The 16,385-nt window shown below is 48.1% G+C and overlaps 1 protein-coding gene across 3 annotated transcripts in view; it reads left to right on the forward strand.

Annotated features, from left to right (window-relative positions):
• trpa1b (transient receptor potential cation channel, subfamily A, member 1b) overlaps positions 1 to 16,385 on the forward strand; it is an 84,671-nt gene that overhangs the window by 52,194 nt on the left and 16,092 nt on the right. For all 3 annotated transcript variants that reach the window (XM_042752151.1, XM_042752152.1, XM_042752150.1), the window contains 3 exons: positions 14,130 to 14,305; positions 15,688 to 15,798; positions 15,895 to 16,003. In XM_042752151.1, the coding sequence (XP_042608085.1) occupies positions 14,130 to 14,305; positions 15,688 to 15,798; positions 15,895 to 16,003 (396 nt within the window). The remainder of the gene's footprint in view (positions 1 to 14,129; positions 14,306 to 15,687; positions 15,799 to 15,894; positions 16,004 to 16,385) is intronic.

A 16,385-nucleotide genomic window follows, 5' to 3' on the forward strand; every position in this document is an offset into this window, starting at 1 on the left:
ACTGGGCAAACAGGGAAAACCAAAACGAAGGATCACTCCAAGAGCACCAGCCAAAAAGAAACCTCTCAGCAGGGACCGATCCTAGCGCCTCCCGTGACGCAGCGTCAAAGTCTCACCAACCAGAGCGTCATTGGGGACGCAACGTCAAAGTCACACCAATCTGAGCGTCTTTGGGGATGCAGCATCGAAGGCCCACCGAACGAGAATGCTTAGATCGCAGAGAAGAGCTGGAGTCCAGTATCAGGGTCCCAACAGAAATGAGATGCCAGGGCCGAAAGCAAAAACCAGTAAAGTCTAGTAGAAAGAGAGGGAACAGTTCTAGACAGAAACAAAAAAAAAAATCAAAACACTTGGAGCCTAAGATAACATAACACGGCAAGGCTAGGCAAACAAGACAGGACAGTCACTAGCGAAGCATTACACAACATACAACGGTCTGACAAAAGACGGAGCACGAGAGGAACTCAAATAGGGGAGAGCTAATGAGGAAAGAGTGGCTACAGGTGTGACTGAACACAGAGAATTAAAGATAACGAGTGGGAGGGGGGGGAAGACACCACACTGACAGCAGAACACATGAGCTGCCAAAACAAAACCCCATGTGCTCAGAGACAAGGCAAATAATAATAATAATAATAAATAAAATAATCAAATATAACAATTAACAGTACCCCCCCCCCCCCTCCAGCAGCGCCACCAGGCGCAACCGGGAGGGGCTCACCTCGTCGCCGGCGGAAGTCCTCAATCAGAGTCTGGTCCAGAACATCCCGAGCCGGAATCCAACTCCTCTCCTCAGGACCATAGCCCTCCCAGTCCACCAGATACTGGAAACCCCGACCACGGCGTCTAACGTCCAAAAGCTTTCTCACAGTGTAAACTGGAGTACCATCCACTAGACGAAGGGGGGGAGGGGTTATAGGGGCAGGAACAATGGGATTAAGGGGGGACCTAAACACAGGCTTAACCCTGGACACGTGAAAGACAGGGTGAACCCGACCAAGACTGGGAGGAAGCTTGAGCCGCACTGTCACCGGACTCAGGACCTTGGTGATGCGACATGGCCCAATAAACCTGGGGGCCAGCTTACGAGAAGGCACCCGGAGAGGCAGGTCCTTGGTGGAAAGCCATACCTTCTGACCACAAACATACTAGGGAGCCGGAGTCCGGTGACGGTCAGCCGCCATTTTGGTCCGTCTGGAGGCCCGGGCCAAGGCCTCCTCAGCCCTCCTCCAGGTGCGCCGACACCTACGGATAAAGGCCAAGGCAGACGGGACAGCAGCTCCGGGTTCCTGTGCAGGGAAAAGAGGCGGTTGATAACCAACGGAACATTGAAAAGGAGACATACCCGTAGACGCCACTGGGAGGGAATTGTGGTCATATTCAACCCACGACAACTGCTGACTCCAGGAGCTCGGACTCTGTGATGCCAGACAGCGGAGAGCACGCTCAAGATCCTGGTTGGCTCGCTCAGCCTGCCCGTTGGTCTGAGGGTGGAAACCTGAAGACAGACTCGTAGAGGCCCCGATCTGTCTACAGAACTCTTTCCAAAACTGGGAGACGAATTGTGGTCCTCTGTCGGAGACCACATCAACCGGAAGACCATGGATCCGGAAGACGTGGTCCACGACCACCTGAGCAGTCTCCTTGGCGGAGGGGAGTTTGGGTAAGCGGATAAAATGGGCCGCCTTGGAGAAACGGTCCACCACTGTCAGAATAACGGTGTTACCTCTCCATGGGGGAAGGCCAGTGACAAAATTAAGGGCCAGATGTGACCATGGACGAGAGGGAATGGGTAAAGGCTGTAACAGACCAACAGGAGACTGGTTAGATGTCTTATTCTGAGCAAAATGGAGCAAGCCAACACAAACTGCCTGACATCTTGGACCATGGAGGGCCACCAAAATCGCTGACGGATGGCAGCCAGCGATCTCCGAACCCCTGGATGACAGGCTACTCTGGACTCATGACCCCACCGAAGGACCTCAGGACGCAACGTAGCCGGTACAAAACAACCCGACCCGCCGGACACCCCCTTGGGACCGCCCCCCCCCCCCGTCGCTCGATATCCCAAGAAAGGGACCCCACCACCACCTCTCTGGAGAGAATGGTCCTGGGATCCTCCTCCTCGGGATCCTCGAAACAAACGAGAAAGGGCGTCAGGTTTAACATTCTTGGAGCCTGGCCGATACGAGAGGGAGAAGTTAAACCGCCCCAAAAAAAAAAAAAAAGTGCCCAGCGGGCCTGGCGAGCATTCAACCTCTTGGCAGAACGGATATACTCTAAATTCTTGTGATCTGTCCCAAACCAAGAAGGGCCAAGCTGCTCCCTCCAACCAGTGGCGCCACTCCCCCCAAAGCCAGCCTGACTGCCAGCAGCTCCCTGTTACCTATGTCATATTTTTTCGCTCGGCGAGCATCAGACGGTGAGAAAAGGCACAAGGATGCACCTTCCCATCCCTGGGGAACCGCTGGGACAGGACCGCACCTACCCCGACATCAGAGGCAACCACCTCAACAATAAATTGCCGTTCCGGATCTGGGAGACAAAGAACAGGAGCAGAGATGAAACGGGACTTGAGAACAAAGGCCTCCTGAGCCTGTATATACCATCTGAACGGTATCTTAGGTGAGGTGAGTGCGGTTAAGGGTGCAGCAACCAGGCTAAAGTTCCTGATGAATCGCCTATAGAAGTTGGCGAACCCCAAAGAACCGCTGCAACGCCTTCCGTGAGTCAGGGGTTGGCCACTCGGCCACGGCCCTTACCTTGGCGGGATCAGCCTTGATCCCCTCCGTCGAGATAATATGCCCCAGGAACGAAACAGACTTGGCATGGAACACGCACTTCTCCGCCTTGACGTACAGCTGGTTCTCCAGCAGCCGTTGTAGCACCTGACGGACATGTTGAGTGTGGACCTGCAATGAGGAAGAGAAGATGAGAATATCATCAAGGTACACAAAGACAAATCTGTTCACCATGTCTCTCAACACATCATTCACCAGGGCCTGGAAGACAGCTGGGGCATTAGTGAGCCCAAAGGGTAGGACCCGGTATTCAAAGTGTCCCGTCGGGGTGTTGAATGCTGTCTTCCACTCATCCCCCTCACGTATACGGACCAAATTGTAGGCATTGCGGAGGTCTAGCTTGGTAAAGACTTTGGCTCCCTGTAGCAACTCAAAGGCTGACGACATCAAAGGCAGAGGATACCTGTTTCTTATAGTGATGTCATTGAGGCCCCGGTAGTCAATGCAGGGTCGCAGGGAGCCAGCCTTCTTTTTAACAAAGAAGAACCCAGCCCCAGCAGGTGAGGAAGAGGGACGGATGAGGCCGGCATTTAAGGATTCCTGAATATACTTGTCCATGACCTCTCTCTCAGGACCGGATAGGGAATACAAACGACCCTTGGGCGGAGAAGTGCCTGGGAGGAGATTGATGGCACAATCATATGGCCGATGAGGAGGCAAGGACGTGGCCCGGGATTTACTGAAGACCTGACAAAGATCACGGTACCCCTCCGGGACCCCGGCAAGATCACCCTCCTCAACCTGAAAAACAGAAGACACAGAACCAGGAGACAAAGCAGAACCCAAACAAGATGCAAGACATGACTGACTCCAAGAGAAACACAGAATTGCCAGACCAATCCACATGAGGGTTGTGCTGCGCCAGCCACGGGTGCCCTAGAACAACAGGAGCACCTGGGGAATCTAGGAGGTACAGCTCAATTACCTCACGGTGATTGCCAGAGACAGTTAAACTTACGGAAGTAGTGGAATGGGTGATGGAAGAGATGATGAGGAGACCATTAAGGGAGCGGACGACAAATAGGAGAAGGAAGTGGAATGGCCAGAATACCCCACTGTGCCGCAACAGAGGCATCCAGGAAGTTGCCTTCGGCACCAGAGTCAACCAATGCAGAACAGGAATGAATGGAGCCCCTATGCTGAATAGAGACCTTTAACAGGGTACGTGAGATGAGGGGGTCGAGATGAGGAGTAGCACCCAACAGGATCCCCCGGACTACTGATGGGCTCCGGCTTTTAAAGGACACCGGATAGCCCAATGGCCTGGCTTCCCCGCAGTACAGGCAAAGGCCCCCGAATCAACCGATCCTGCTTCTCCTTAGGGGTAAGGCGAAGACGCCCCACTTGCATTGGCTCAGGGTCTGTTGAAGGTGACAAGGAGGTGGGAGCAGCACTGGAAGCGCCCTCCTCCAGCATCCAAGAGGTTCGAGCGGTCCACCACTGACGTCGACGTTGAAGGCGCCCCTCCACGTGGAGGGCCAGCTCCACAAGGGTGTCGAAACTCTGAGGCAGCTCATGAGTAATGATCTCATCCTGGATGTCGTCATCCAATCCCTCCCGAAACCTTGCACGCAAAGCCGCCTCGTTCCAGTCACAGGCGGCTGCCAGAGTTCTGAACTGGATAGGATAATCGGTAACTGAACGTCTGCCCTGGCTCAATCTTGCCAACTGGGCGGCTGCCTCATCGCCCTGAGCAGAGCGGTCAAACAGTTTAATCATCTCCGCTCTGAAGTCCTGGAAAGTGGCACAGAATGGAGCACGGGCATCCCACACAGCCGTAGCCCAGTCCCGGGCCTTACCCTGCAGGAGGGTGATTACAAATGCAACTTGGGACTCCTCTGTAACATAGCGGCGAGGCTGGAGTGTGCGAAGACCAGAGAGCATTGGGATAGAAAGGCTCGGCAGGAGTTGGGATCCCCATCGTATGGCGGCGGACTATTGGCATGGGGTTCTGGCTCAGCATGAGACTGGGAATGGCTAAAGGTAGCAGCTGATCTGCTGGCAAAGGCTTCGAGCTGGAGTTCCTGTATCTGGACCTTGAGGTCTGCTACTTGGGCTGTGAGGCACTCGACCTCCCTTGAAGTGGAAGTCAATTGGCTGGAATGCTGTCCCAGAAGAATGCCTTGTTGGCTGACTGCAACTCTGACTTGGTCTGCACCTGCTGAATCCATCATTGGTCAGACCGTTCTGTCAGGGAAATACAGGATTCAATTGCAGGTAACAAAAAGTTTATTACGCCCTCACTGGGCAAACAGGGAAAACCAAAACGAAGGATCACTCCAAGAGCACCGGCCAAAAAGAGAAACCTCTCAGCAGGGACCGATCCTAGCGCCTCCCGTGACGCAGCGTCAAAGTCTCACCAACCAGAGCGTCATTGGGGACGCAACGTCAAAGTCACACCAATCTGAGCGTCTTTGGGGACGCAGCATCAAAGTCACACCAATCTGAGCGTCTTTGGGGATGCAGCGTCGAAGGCCCACCGAACGAGAATGCTTAGAGTGCAGAGAAGAGCTGGAGTCCAGTATCAGGGTCCCAACAGAAATGCAAAAACCAGTAAAGTCTAGTAGAAAGAGAGGGAACAGTTCTAGACAGAAACAAAAAAATCAAAACACTTGGAGCCTAAGATAACATAACACGGCAAGGCTAGGCAAACAAGACAGGACAGTCACTAGCGAAGCATTACACAACATACAACAGTCTGACAAAAGACGGAGCACGAGAGGAACTCAAATAGGGGAGAGCTAATGAGGAAAGAGTGGCTACAGGTGTGACTGAACACAGAGAATTAAAGATAACGAGTGGGAGGGGGAAGACACCACACTGACAGCAGAACACATGAGCTGCCAAAACAAAACCCCATGTGCTCAAAGACAAGGCACAAAGACACAATGACAAATACACCGCAACTCAGACCTAAGTCATGACAGTACCCCCCCCCCCCTCCAGCAGCGCCACCAGGCGCAACCGGGAGGGGCTCACCTCGTCGCTGGCGGAAGTCCTCAATCAGAGTCTGGTCCAGAATATCCCGAGCCGGAATCCAACTCCTCTCCTCAGGACCATAGCCCTCCCAGTCCACCAGATACTGGAAACCCCGACCACGGCGTCTAACGTCCAAAAGCTTTCTCACAGTGTAAACTGGAGTACCATCCACTAGACGAAGGGGGGGAGGGGGTATAGGGGCAGGAACAATGGGATTAAGGGGGACCTAAACACAGGCTTAACCCTGGACACGTGAAAGACAGGGTGAACCCGACCAAGAGTGGGAGGAAGCTTGAGCCGCACTGTCACCGGACTCAGGACCTTGGCGATGCGACATGGCCCAATAAACCTGGTGGCCAGCTTACGAGAAGGCACCCGGAGAGGCAGGTCCTTGGTGGAAAGCCATACCTTCTGACCACAAACATACTGGGGAGCCGGAGTCCGGTGACGGTCAGCCGCCATTTTGGTCCGTCTGGAGGCCCGGGCCAAGGCCTCCTCAGCCCTCCTCCAGGTGCGCCGACACCTACGGATAAAGGCCAAGGCAGACGGGACAGCAGCTTCGGGTTCCTGTGCAGGGAAAAGAGGCGGTTGATAACCAACGGAACATTGAAAAGGAGACATACCCGTAGACGCCACTGGGAGGGAATTGTGGTCATATTCAACCCACGACAACTGCTGACTCCAGGAGGAGCTCGGACTCTGTGATGCCAGACAGCGGAGAGCACGCTCAAGATCCTGGTTGGCTCGCTCAGCCTGCCCGTTGGTCTGAGGGTGGAAACCTGAAGACAGACTCGTAGAGGCCCCGATCTGTCTACAGAACTCTTTCCAAAACTGGGAGACGAATTGTGGTCCTCTGTCGGAGACCACATCAACCGGAAGACCATGGATCCGGAAGACGTGGTCCACGACCACCTGAGCAGTCTCCTTGGCGGAGGGGAGTTTGGGTAAGGGGATAAAATGGGCCGCCTTGGAGAAACGGTCCACCACCGTCAGAATAACGGTGTTACCTCTCGACGGGGGAAGGCCAGTGACAAAATCAAGGGCCAGATGTGACCATGGACGAGAGGGAATGGGTAAAGGCTGTAACAGACCAACAGGAGACTGGTTAGATGTCTTATTCTGAGCACAAACGGAGCAAGCCAACACAAACTGCCTGACATCTTGGACCATGGAGGGCCACCAAAATCGCTGACGGATGGCAGCCAGCGATCTCCGAACCCCTGGATGACAGGCTACTCTGGACTCATGACCCCACCGAAGGACCTCAGGACGCAACGTAGCCGGTACAAACAACCGACCCGCCGGACACCCCCTTGGGACCGCCCCCCCCCCCGTCGCTCGATATCCCAAGAAAGGGACCCCACCACCACCTCTCTGGAGAGAATGGTCCTGGGATCCTCCTCCTCGGGATCCTCGAACAAACGAGAAAGGGCGTCAGGTTTAACATTCTTGGAGCCTGGCCGATACGAGAGGGAGAAGTTAAACCGCCCAAAAAAAAAAGTGCCCAGCGGGCCTGGCGAGCATTCAACCTCTTGGCAGAACGGATATACTCTAAATTCTTGTGATCTGTCCAAACCAAGAAGGGCCACGCTGCTCCCTCCAACCAGTGGCGCCACTCCCCCAAAGCCAGCCTGACTGCCAGCAGCTCCCTGTTACCTATGTCATAATTTCAGACGGTGAGAAAAGGCACAAGGATGCACCTTCCCATCCCTGGGGAACCGCTGGGACAGGACCGCACCTACCCCGACATCAGAGGCATCCACCTCAACAATGAATTGCCGTTCCGGATCTGGGAGACAAAGAACAGGAGCAGAGATGAAACGGGACTTGAGAACATCAAAGGCCTCCTGAGCCTGTATATTCCATCTGAACGGTATCTTAGGTGAGGTGAGTGCGGTTAAGGGTGCAGCAACCAGGCTAAAGTTCCTGATGAATCGCCTATAGAAGTTGGCGAACCCCAAGAACCGCTGCTGCAACGCCTTCCGTGAGTCAGGGGTTGGCCACTCGGCCACGGCCCTTACCTTGGCGGGATCAGCCTTGATCCCCTCCGTCGAGATAATATGCCCCAGGAACGAAACAGACTTGGCATGGAACACGCACTTCTCCGCCTTGACGTACAGCTGGTTCACCAGCAGCCGTTGTAGCACCTGACGGACATGTTGAGTGTGGACCTGCAATGAGGGAGAGAAGATGAGAATATCATCAAGGTACACAAAGACAAATCTGTTCACCATGTCTCTCAACACATCATTCACCAGGGCCTGGAAGACAGCTGGGGCATTAGTGAGCCCAAAGGGTAGGACCCGGTATTCAAAGTGTCCCGTCGGAGTGTTGAATGCTGTCTTCCACTCATCCCCCTCACGTATACGGACCAAATGGTAGGCATTGCGGAGGTCTAGCTTGGTAAAGACCTTGGCTCCCTGTAGCAACTCAAAGGCTGACGACATCAAAGGCAGAGGATACCTGTTTCTTATAGTGATGTCATTGAGGCCCCGGTAGTCAATGCAGGGTCGCAGGGAGCCATCCTTCTTTAACAAAGAACCCAGCCCCAGCAGGTGAGGAAGAGGGACGGATGAGGCCGGCATTTAAGGATTCCTGAATATACTTGTCCATGACCTCTCTCTCAGGACCGGATAGGGAATACAAACGACCCTTGGGCGGAGAAGTGCCTGGGAGGAGATTGATGGCACAATCATATGGCCGATGAGGAGGCAAGGACGTGGCCCGGGATTTACTGAAGACCTGACAAAGATCAAGGTACCCCTCCGGGACCCCGGCAAGATCACCCTCCTCAACCTGAAAAACAGAAGACACAGAGCCAGGAGACAAAGCAGAACCCAAACAAGATGCAAGACATGACTGACTCCAAGAGAACACAGAATTGCCAGACCAATCCACATGAGGGTTGTGCTGCCCCAGCCACGGGTGCCCTAGAACAACACGAGCACCCGGGGAATCTAGGAGGTACAGCTCAATTACCTCACGGTGATTGCCAGAGACAATTACACTTACGGAAGTAGTGGAATTGGTGATGGAAGAGATGAGGAGACCATTTAGGGAGCGGACAGAGATAGGAGAAGAAAGTGGAATGGCAAGAATACCCCACTGTGCCGCAACAGAGGCATCCAGGAAGTTGCCTTCGGCACCAGAGTCAACCAGTGCAGAACAGGAATGAAAGGAGCCCCTATGCTGAATAGAGACCTTTAACAGGGTACGTGAGATGGGGGAGTCGAGATGAGGAGTAGCACCCACCAGGATCCCCCGGACTACTGATGGGCTCCGGCTTTTAAAGGACACCGGATAGCCCAATGGCCTGGCTTCCCGCAGTACAGGCAAAGGCCCCGAATCAACCGATCCTGCTTCTCCTTAGGGGTAAGGCGAAGACGCCCCACTTGCATTGGCTCAGGGTTTGTTGAAGGTGACAAGGAGGTGGGGAGCAGCACTGGAAGCGCCCTCCTCCAGCATCCAAGAGGTTCGAGCGGTCCACCACTGACGTCGACGTTGAAGGCGTCCCTCCACGCGGAGGGCCAGCTCCACAAGGGTGTCGAAACTCTGAGGCAGCTCGTGAGTAACGATCTCATCCTGGATGTCGTCATCCAATCCCTCCCGAAAACCTTGCACGCAAAGCCGCCTCGTTCCAGTCACAGGCGGCTGCCAGAGTTCTGAACTGGATAGGATAATCGGTAACTGAACGTCTGCCCTGGCTCAATCTTGCCAACTGGGCGGCTGCCTCATCGCCCTGAGCAGAGCGGTCAAAACAGTTTAATCATCTCCGCTCTGAAGTCCTGGAAAGTGGCACAGAATGGAGCACGGGCATCCCACACAGCCGTAGCCCAGTCCCGGGCCTTACCCTACAGGAGGGTGATTACAAATGCAACTTGGGACTCCTCTGTAACATAGCGGCGAGGCTGGAGTGCGAAGACCAGAGAGCATTGGGATAGAAAGGCTCGGCAGGAGTTGGGATCCCCATCGTATGGCGGCGGACTATTGGCATGGGGTTCTGGCTCAGCATGAGACTGGGAATGGCCAAAAGGTAGCCAGCTGATCTGCTGGCAAAGGCTTCGAGCTGGAGTTCCTGTATCTGGACCTTGAGGTCTGCTACTTGCGCTGTGAGGCACACGACCTCCCTTGAAGTGGAAGTCAATACACTGGAATGATGTCCTAGAAGAATGCCTTGTTGACTTACTGCGACTCTGACGTTGTCTGCACCTGCTGAATCCATCATTGGTCAGACCGTTCTGTCAGGGAAAATACAGGATTCAGTTGCAGGTAACAAAAAGTTTATTACGCCCTCACTGGGCAAACAGGGAAAACCAAAACGAAGGATCACTCCAAGAGCACCGGCCAAAAAGAAACCTCTCAGCAGGGACCGATCCTAGCGCCTCCCGTGACGCAGCGTCAAAGTCTCACCAACCAGAGCGTCATTGGGGACGCAACGTCAAAGTCACACCAATCTGAGCGTCTTTGGGGACGCAGCATCAAAGTCACACCAATCTGAGCGTCTTTGGGGATGCAGCGTCGAAGGCCCACCGAACGAGAATGCTTAGAGTGCAGAGAAGAGCTGGAGTCCAGTATCAGGGTCCCAACAGAAATGCAAAAACCAGTAAAGTCTAGTAGAAAGAGAGGGAACAGTTCTAGACAGAAACAAAAAAAAAAATCAAAACACTTGGAGCCTAAGATAACATAACACGGCAAGGCTAGGCAAACAAGACAGGACAGTCACTAGCGAAGCATTACACAACATACAACAGTCTGACAAAAGACGGAGCACGAGAGGAACTCAAATAGGGGAGAGCTAATGAGGAAAGAGTGGCTACAGGTGTGACTGAACACAGAGAATTAAAGATAACGAGTGGGAGGGGGAAGACACCACACTGACAGCAGAACACATGAGCTGCCAAAAACAAAACCCCATGTGCTCAAAGACAAGGCACAAAGACACAATGACAAATACACCGCAACTCAGACCTAAGTCATGACAGTTCACATTATACATTCTACTAACTATAAGTAACTTTGCAACTACATGTCTACTAACTCTCAGAGTAGACTGTTAGGTTAGGTTTAGTAGAATAAGGTTACATATACTTGCAAAGTTTCTATTAGTCAGTATGTTGTATGCTGTGGACCCATCAAAATAAAATGTTAAAAGATATTAAGCATACTCTAATGACTGCTAGTTGCAAAGTTACTTACTGTTAATGTCTAAAGTGGACAATCAAAATAAAGTGTTACCAAAATTAACAATAGTATTCACAATAGTGTTGTGGGGATGACATGTTTTATGTTAGCCAAAACCTGAAAATGAGTTAGCATTTTTTTTTTTTTTGCCTGAGATAAGGTCTGTGGTTAACACAAGCTAAAGATATTTCCACATTTTTAAAAAGCTTTTACTCGTCTTACAAAGGCGTTTGCTAAGTACCCTGAAAAAAAACAGCATATGCTGGTTAGGTATGTTTTTACCCTGGGATGCTGGTTTATGCTGGTCTTTTCCTGTTTTAAGCTGGTTCTTTGCTGGTTTATGCTGGTCCTTTTGCTGGTTTATGCTAGTCCTTTTGCTGGTTTATGCTGGTCCTTTGTCAGCACATGACCAGCATAAACCAGCAAAGGACCAGCATAAACCAGCAAAAGGACCAGCATAAACCAACAAAGGACCATCATAAACCAGCAAAAGCACCAGCATAAACCAGCAAAGGACCAGCATAAACCAGCAAAAGGACCAGCATAAACCAGCAAAGGACCAGCATAAACCAGCAAAAGGACCAGCATAAACCAGCAAAAGGACCAGCATAAACCAGCAAAAGTACCAGCATAAACCAGCTAAGGGACCAGCATAAACCAGCAAAAGTGCCAGCATAAACCAGCAAAGGGACCAGCATAAACCAGCAAAAGACCAGCATAAACCAGCAAAAGGACCAGCATAAACCAGCATCCCCAACATACCTAACCAGCATATGCTGTTTTTTTTCCAACAGGGTGGCTAAGTTGCTAAATGGCTAAATGGGACTACAAAGTTGTCAGGGACATTAAAAGTTGTCACAGTGAACAGGTAAATTCATCTAAAGACTGAAAAAGTTGTTGGAAGTCCAGAAAACACCAAAATCTGACATTTTCATTTTAAATGAAAATATGACACCACAGAAATTTGACTGACAGTTTGTAGATGACACTAGATTTCGAACAGTAAAATGGAAGAAAAAGACTTCCATTTCTAGGAAATAAGCAACTGGATCCAACTTTGAGGCAGCAAATAAATCATCTACTTAATCTGCATAAAACAACATTTTCACCATCATAACAAACAACATATTTTGAGAAATTACACTTGAGATTTTGTTTTGCACTAATTGCATTGTAAATATATAGATGTGTTTTGAAGGCCTTGTCCTTAGGCTTTGTTTATTCACCTCAGTCTTTTGCTATTCAGATCACATCAGGTCAATGTCTCATTATGTTCTAATGATTATAAAACTTACACATAATCTCCCCAGGGATCACACACTTACGTCACGGGGAGGCTTATTGTGAACGCAACACTTCAATAAATCATCGACAAAACAGAGACACCAGTTCACTCGCTACAATGCAAAAAGACCAAATGATATTCAGAGTGCACATTTCTCTTCCTAATTACATCAATTACAGAGCAATATCCTGCTGAAATAAACAAACCAGCCCAAGGTGGGAAGCTGGTCTCCTAGATTGTCTAAGGTGATCAGTTTGTTCTGTGTTTAGGCACTTGTTAACTGGTTAGAATGGCAGATGAGCTGACAAGCCAGCTAAATACATAAAGGAAAAAAAGTGCAAACATCGCCCATCAGCCAATTCTAAAGATTTTAATGGTCATGTCAACCACAATGCTGATTGTGCACACAATGCTGAACCAAATACTAACCCCTAACCATAACCTACACCCTATCCAGCATAACTGTTTGTCATGAAATCCATTCATGACATTTCTGAACTCTGAAATGAATCAATTAAGTCTGAACTTGTTTTGAAAGGTGACTCATTGATTGAATTAGACAATAAAATTTGTGGGGCTTAACTGGTTTGGAGGGGAAAACACCCTAAACACCAGGTTTGTCAGGCTGGGAGACCAGCTAAACCAGCTTAGACCAGCTAAAAGAAGTAAGGTAGGTAGTGTTTGGGTTGAACAATTAACAAAATATTACAAAAAAGCTGGAATTTGAATATGATAGAATGTTGGGTGGATTATCATCTTTTCAGCCAATCAGAGGAGAAATGCAAAATATGTAATTAAAATGTGACACACTATGCCAATGCAGGAAAACCATATTCTCAATGACAAAATTATCTGTATTCAGACAGATCCAGGGAATAAACCTGAAGTGCTTCAAATATTTTTTAGATTCCATATAGTTTGCATATAGAAAATATGCCTTGTCTAAAATTATTTATTAATTTTATTACAACCTACAGTATATGTTAAATCAAAATGCCCTTTTTAATGGTTGAAAGTGCAACGCACAATATGGTGGAAAATTCCTGCCTTCTAAATGAAAGAGCCAGTCGCTGATTGGTAAAGTCATTGCGTCACTGCAGCGGCTGTTTTAAGCTCTGGTTCCCAAACCTGAGGCTATCAGCCAATGTGCATGCGCAGTGTTAAGCACATTGTATAGTCTAGCCTGAAAAGTAAGCTTTTTAAGTACTATTTGAGCATAAGAAACAACATTCATTGAGTAGTTCATTTCAGATTTTGTTGCTGATTTGAAATATGTAATTTGATTATGAGTTCAGCGAGCAGTTTTTGAGATTTCAGGATTCCTCCATTAATTTAGATAGGACTTTTTGGTGTTGTTTGAACTGCCTGGAGCCATTGCAAATATGGCAGCCAAGTGAACAAACCTTCTTTGAAAGGGACTTTGCTGATGTTCAACCATGTTATCGCCATTTTTTTTTAAACATTTATGTGGACAATATTAAAATATGTACACTATAGTATATGATTCAATGTTAGTCTTGACAAATATAGATTTCTGAAACACGTAAAGGAGGTGCAACTTGGCCCATATAGTTTGCGCATTTTCATTCATAATTTTGCCAATTATTGGCTTCACGTGACATGCTCACAGTTGCATAGTATTTTTTTTTTTTTTTATCATTTCTTAATTAAAAAAATATCATTAATGAATCAGTCTAACAAATATTTTTTTTTCTATGAATTGGTAGCATTTTAAAAAAAAATTAAGTCATTATTTGTGCCTTTTCGCGTAATGTATTTGGACTTGCTTTGAAACACTGCTTACCTCTGAATGCTTAGTCAATGTCCTACTGTCTAGAACGCACCAACCACTCCATATAAATTCAGTGTTTTTTGCTGTGTAGAGCTGAATGTACAGGATGAGCAGGGCAGAACTCCCCTGCACTGGGCTGTAGAGCAGAATCAACAGCAAAGCTGCGTGTTACTGCTGGAGCTGGGCGCTGACCCCAACATCCTCAACAATGCCATGATGGGCCCTCTGCATCTGGCTGTCACAAAGAGATACAATCATCTAGTAGAGGTCAGTCACACATGCTGCTGGGAATCTGCTGGTGTCGCAGTCAGGGCAGGGATCAGCAGTAGATATGCTGTTTGCAATCTGTTGAATATATTGTCACGATGTGCATCAGACTGTATCAGATATGCTGTACTGGTCAAAAGTGTCTCAAGCTCACCAAGGCTGCATTTATTTCCTTAAAAATACACTAAAACAATAATATTTATTAACATTATTAAAATTTTAAAGAACTGTTTTCTGTTTTAATGTATTTTAAAATGTAATTTATTCTTTTTTTGATGGCAAAGCTGAATTTTCAGCACCCATTACTCTAGTCTTCAACGTCACATGATACTTCAGGAATCATTCTGTTATTGAGACTGTCAGTCTGTTTTGGTGGTGGGGATTTTTCAGTTACTCTTTCAGCAGGTTGCATCATTATTAAGTAGTCGGCAACATTGTCTTTATGAGTGAGTCATTTGAATCATTTACGCAACTGATTGATCCACAAATCACTAGCTGCATCCTAAATCACCTACCTACCTACTTACTTAAAATTTACTTTGTGATTATTAAAAAAAGTATGCTCTAGTGTAAATACTGTATGAGTAGTATGATGAAAGAAATTTGGATGAACTACGTAATTCCGCCATATTGTCACTGTCGATTCACTGCCATTCACAACTCCTCTCCTGTGGCTTCATGGGATAGTAAAGTGTCCATTGATTATGCATTTCAGAATCTTACATGGCAGAAGCAGTAAACCATCTGGGTACATTTCATCTACTGTTTTTTTAAATACAACGAATTTGGCCAGTATGTAAGTTGGTATATTTGGATGCAGCACCTGATTTATTCATTAATTTATTAGTTTGTTCATTCAAGTGACTGCCTGAATTCAGAATAGCATGCTAGCATAGCATTCTTATTTGTAATTGTAATAGTAGTATGCTCATATGCTTTTCTGAATTGAGCCAGTGTCTTTACAAGTGAGTCATTGAATTTTTCACTCAACCCATTCACAGCACTGATTCATTCATTCAGGAATGAAACATGGAGAGACAGCGGGTGATTCTGTCATGACATTTTTTGAACTGTTTTTCAGTAGTATAGGCAGTTTGGGTAAATGTAATATATATTACTAATTGAAAATAAATTGAATAAAAAATACAGTATAATTACCTGTGGCCTCATGCCTATGGTCAAATCACAGTCTTACTGACATCCCCAACAACACTGTTGCTTGCGTGATATTGCTTGGATAGAATACGGATAGCTCAGTGGGAAACTTAAGGGCATCTTCTGTGAAGAATCTGCTTCCTGTAAGGGTGAAATCCTGGAAGAATTATACTGATTGAGTGCCTTGCGGAAACTGATGATCTTTTTTTCTTTTGTGTCTGGCACAGGTCCTCTTTCAGTCCTGTGACAAAACAGATGCCAATCTGGAGGGGGATCTGGGAAACACCCCTGTGATGATGGCCTGCTGCACTAATAACTGCCAAGCTATTCAGTTTCTTGTGAGTACAAAAGGCAATAGAAATAAAAAATGTGACTGACAGAATCCTCATTCCGACATATTGTGTAATAAAATAGATTATTTTCTTTCCTTACAGTTCAAACATGGTGCCAAGATGTGTATTCAGAACAAATTGGGTCACTACGCTATCCATACGGTTGCTTTTGCAGGTGCCAAAGAGGCCATGGAGATGGTTTTGGAAATTGGCAAGTGAATTTAATATTCTTATTCCACCAATTCACCATGACGAATCCCCTCTCAACCCATTCACCATGCTGTTTAGACAGGCACTATGATTGTGCACAATACATGGGTGGTCTTCTGTTCCGGAGTGATGTGTCCCAGATATAAATATTTGTAGATTTTTCTGACAGCTCCCTTTGGATGAGAGACAGATGACACAGTTTTTATTTACATTACAGTCCAATATTTTCATATTCTTAAATGCAAAACAGCTAAAACAGATAGAAGGGTCAACATGTCAAATGTGACTGCCGGCCTCCAGATCTATTTGTAAGCATGTCACATGGTGACCAAACAAAGTAGTCATGCTTTCATTGTGATTGAGGTTTTTGACATCGCCCAATG

This window comes from Cyprinus carpio, chromosome B24 (assembly GCF_018340385.1).
Source record: "Cyprinus carpio isolate SPL01 chromosome B24, ASM1834038v1, whole genome shotgun sequence".
NCBI lineage: Eukaryota > Metazoa > Chordata > Actinopteri > Cypriniformes > Cyprinidae > Cyprinus > Cyprinus carpio.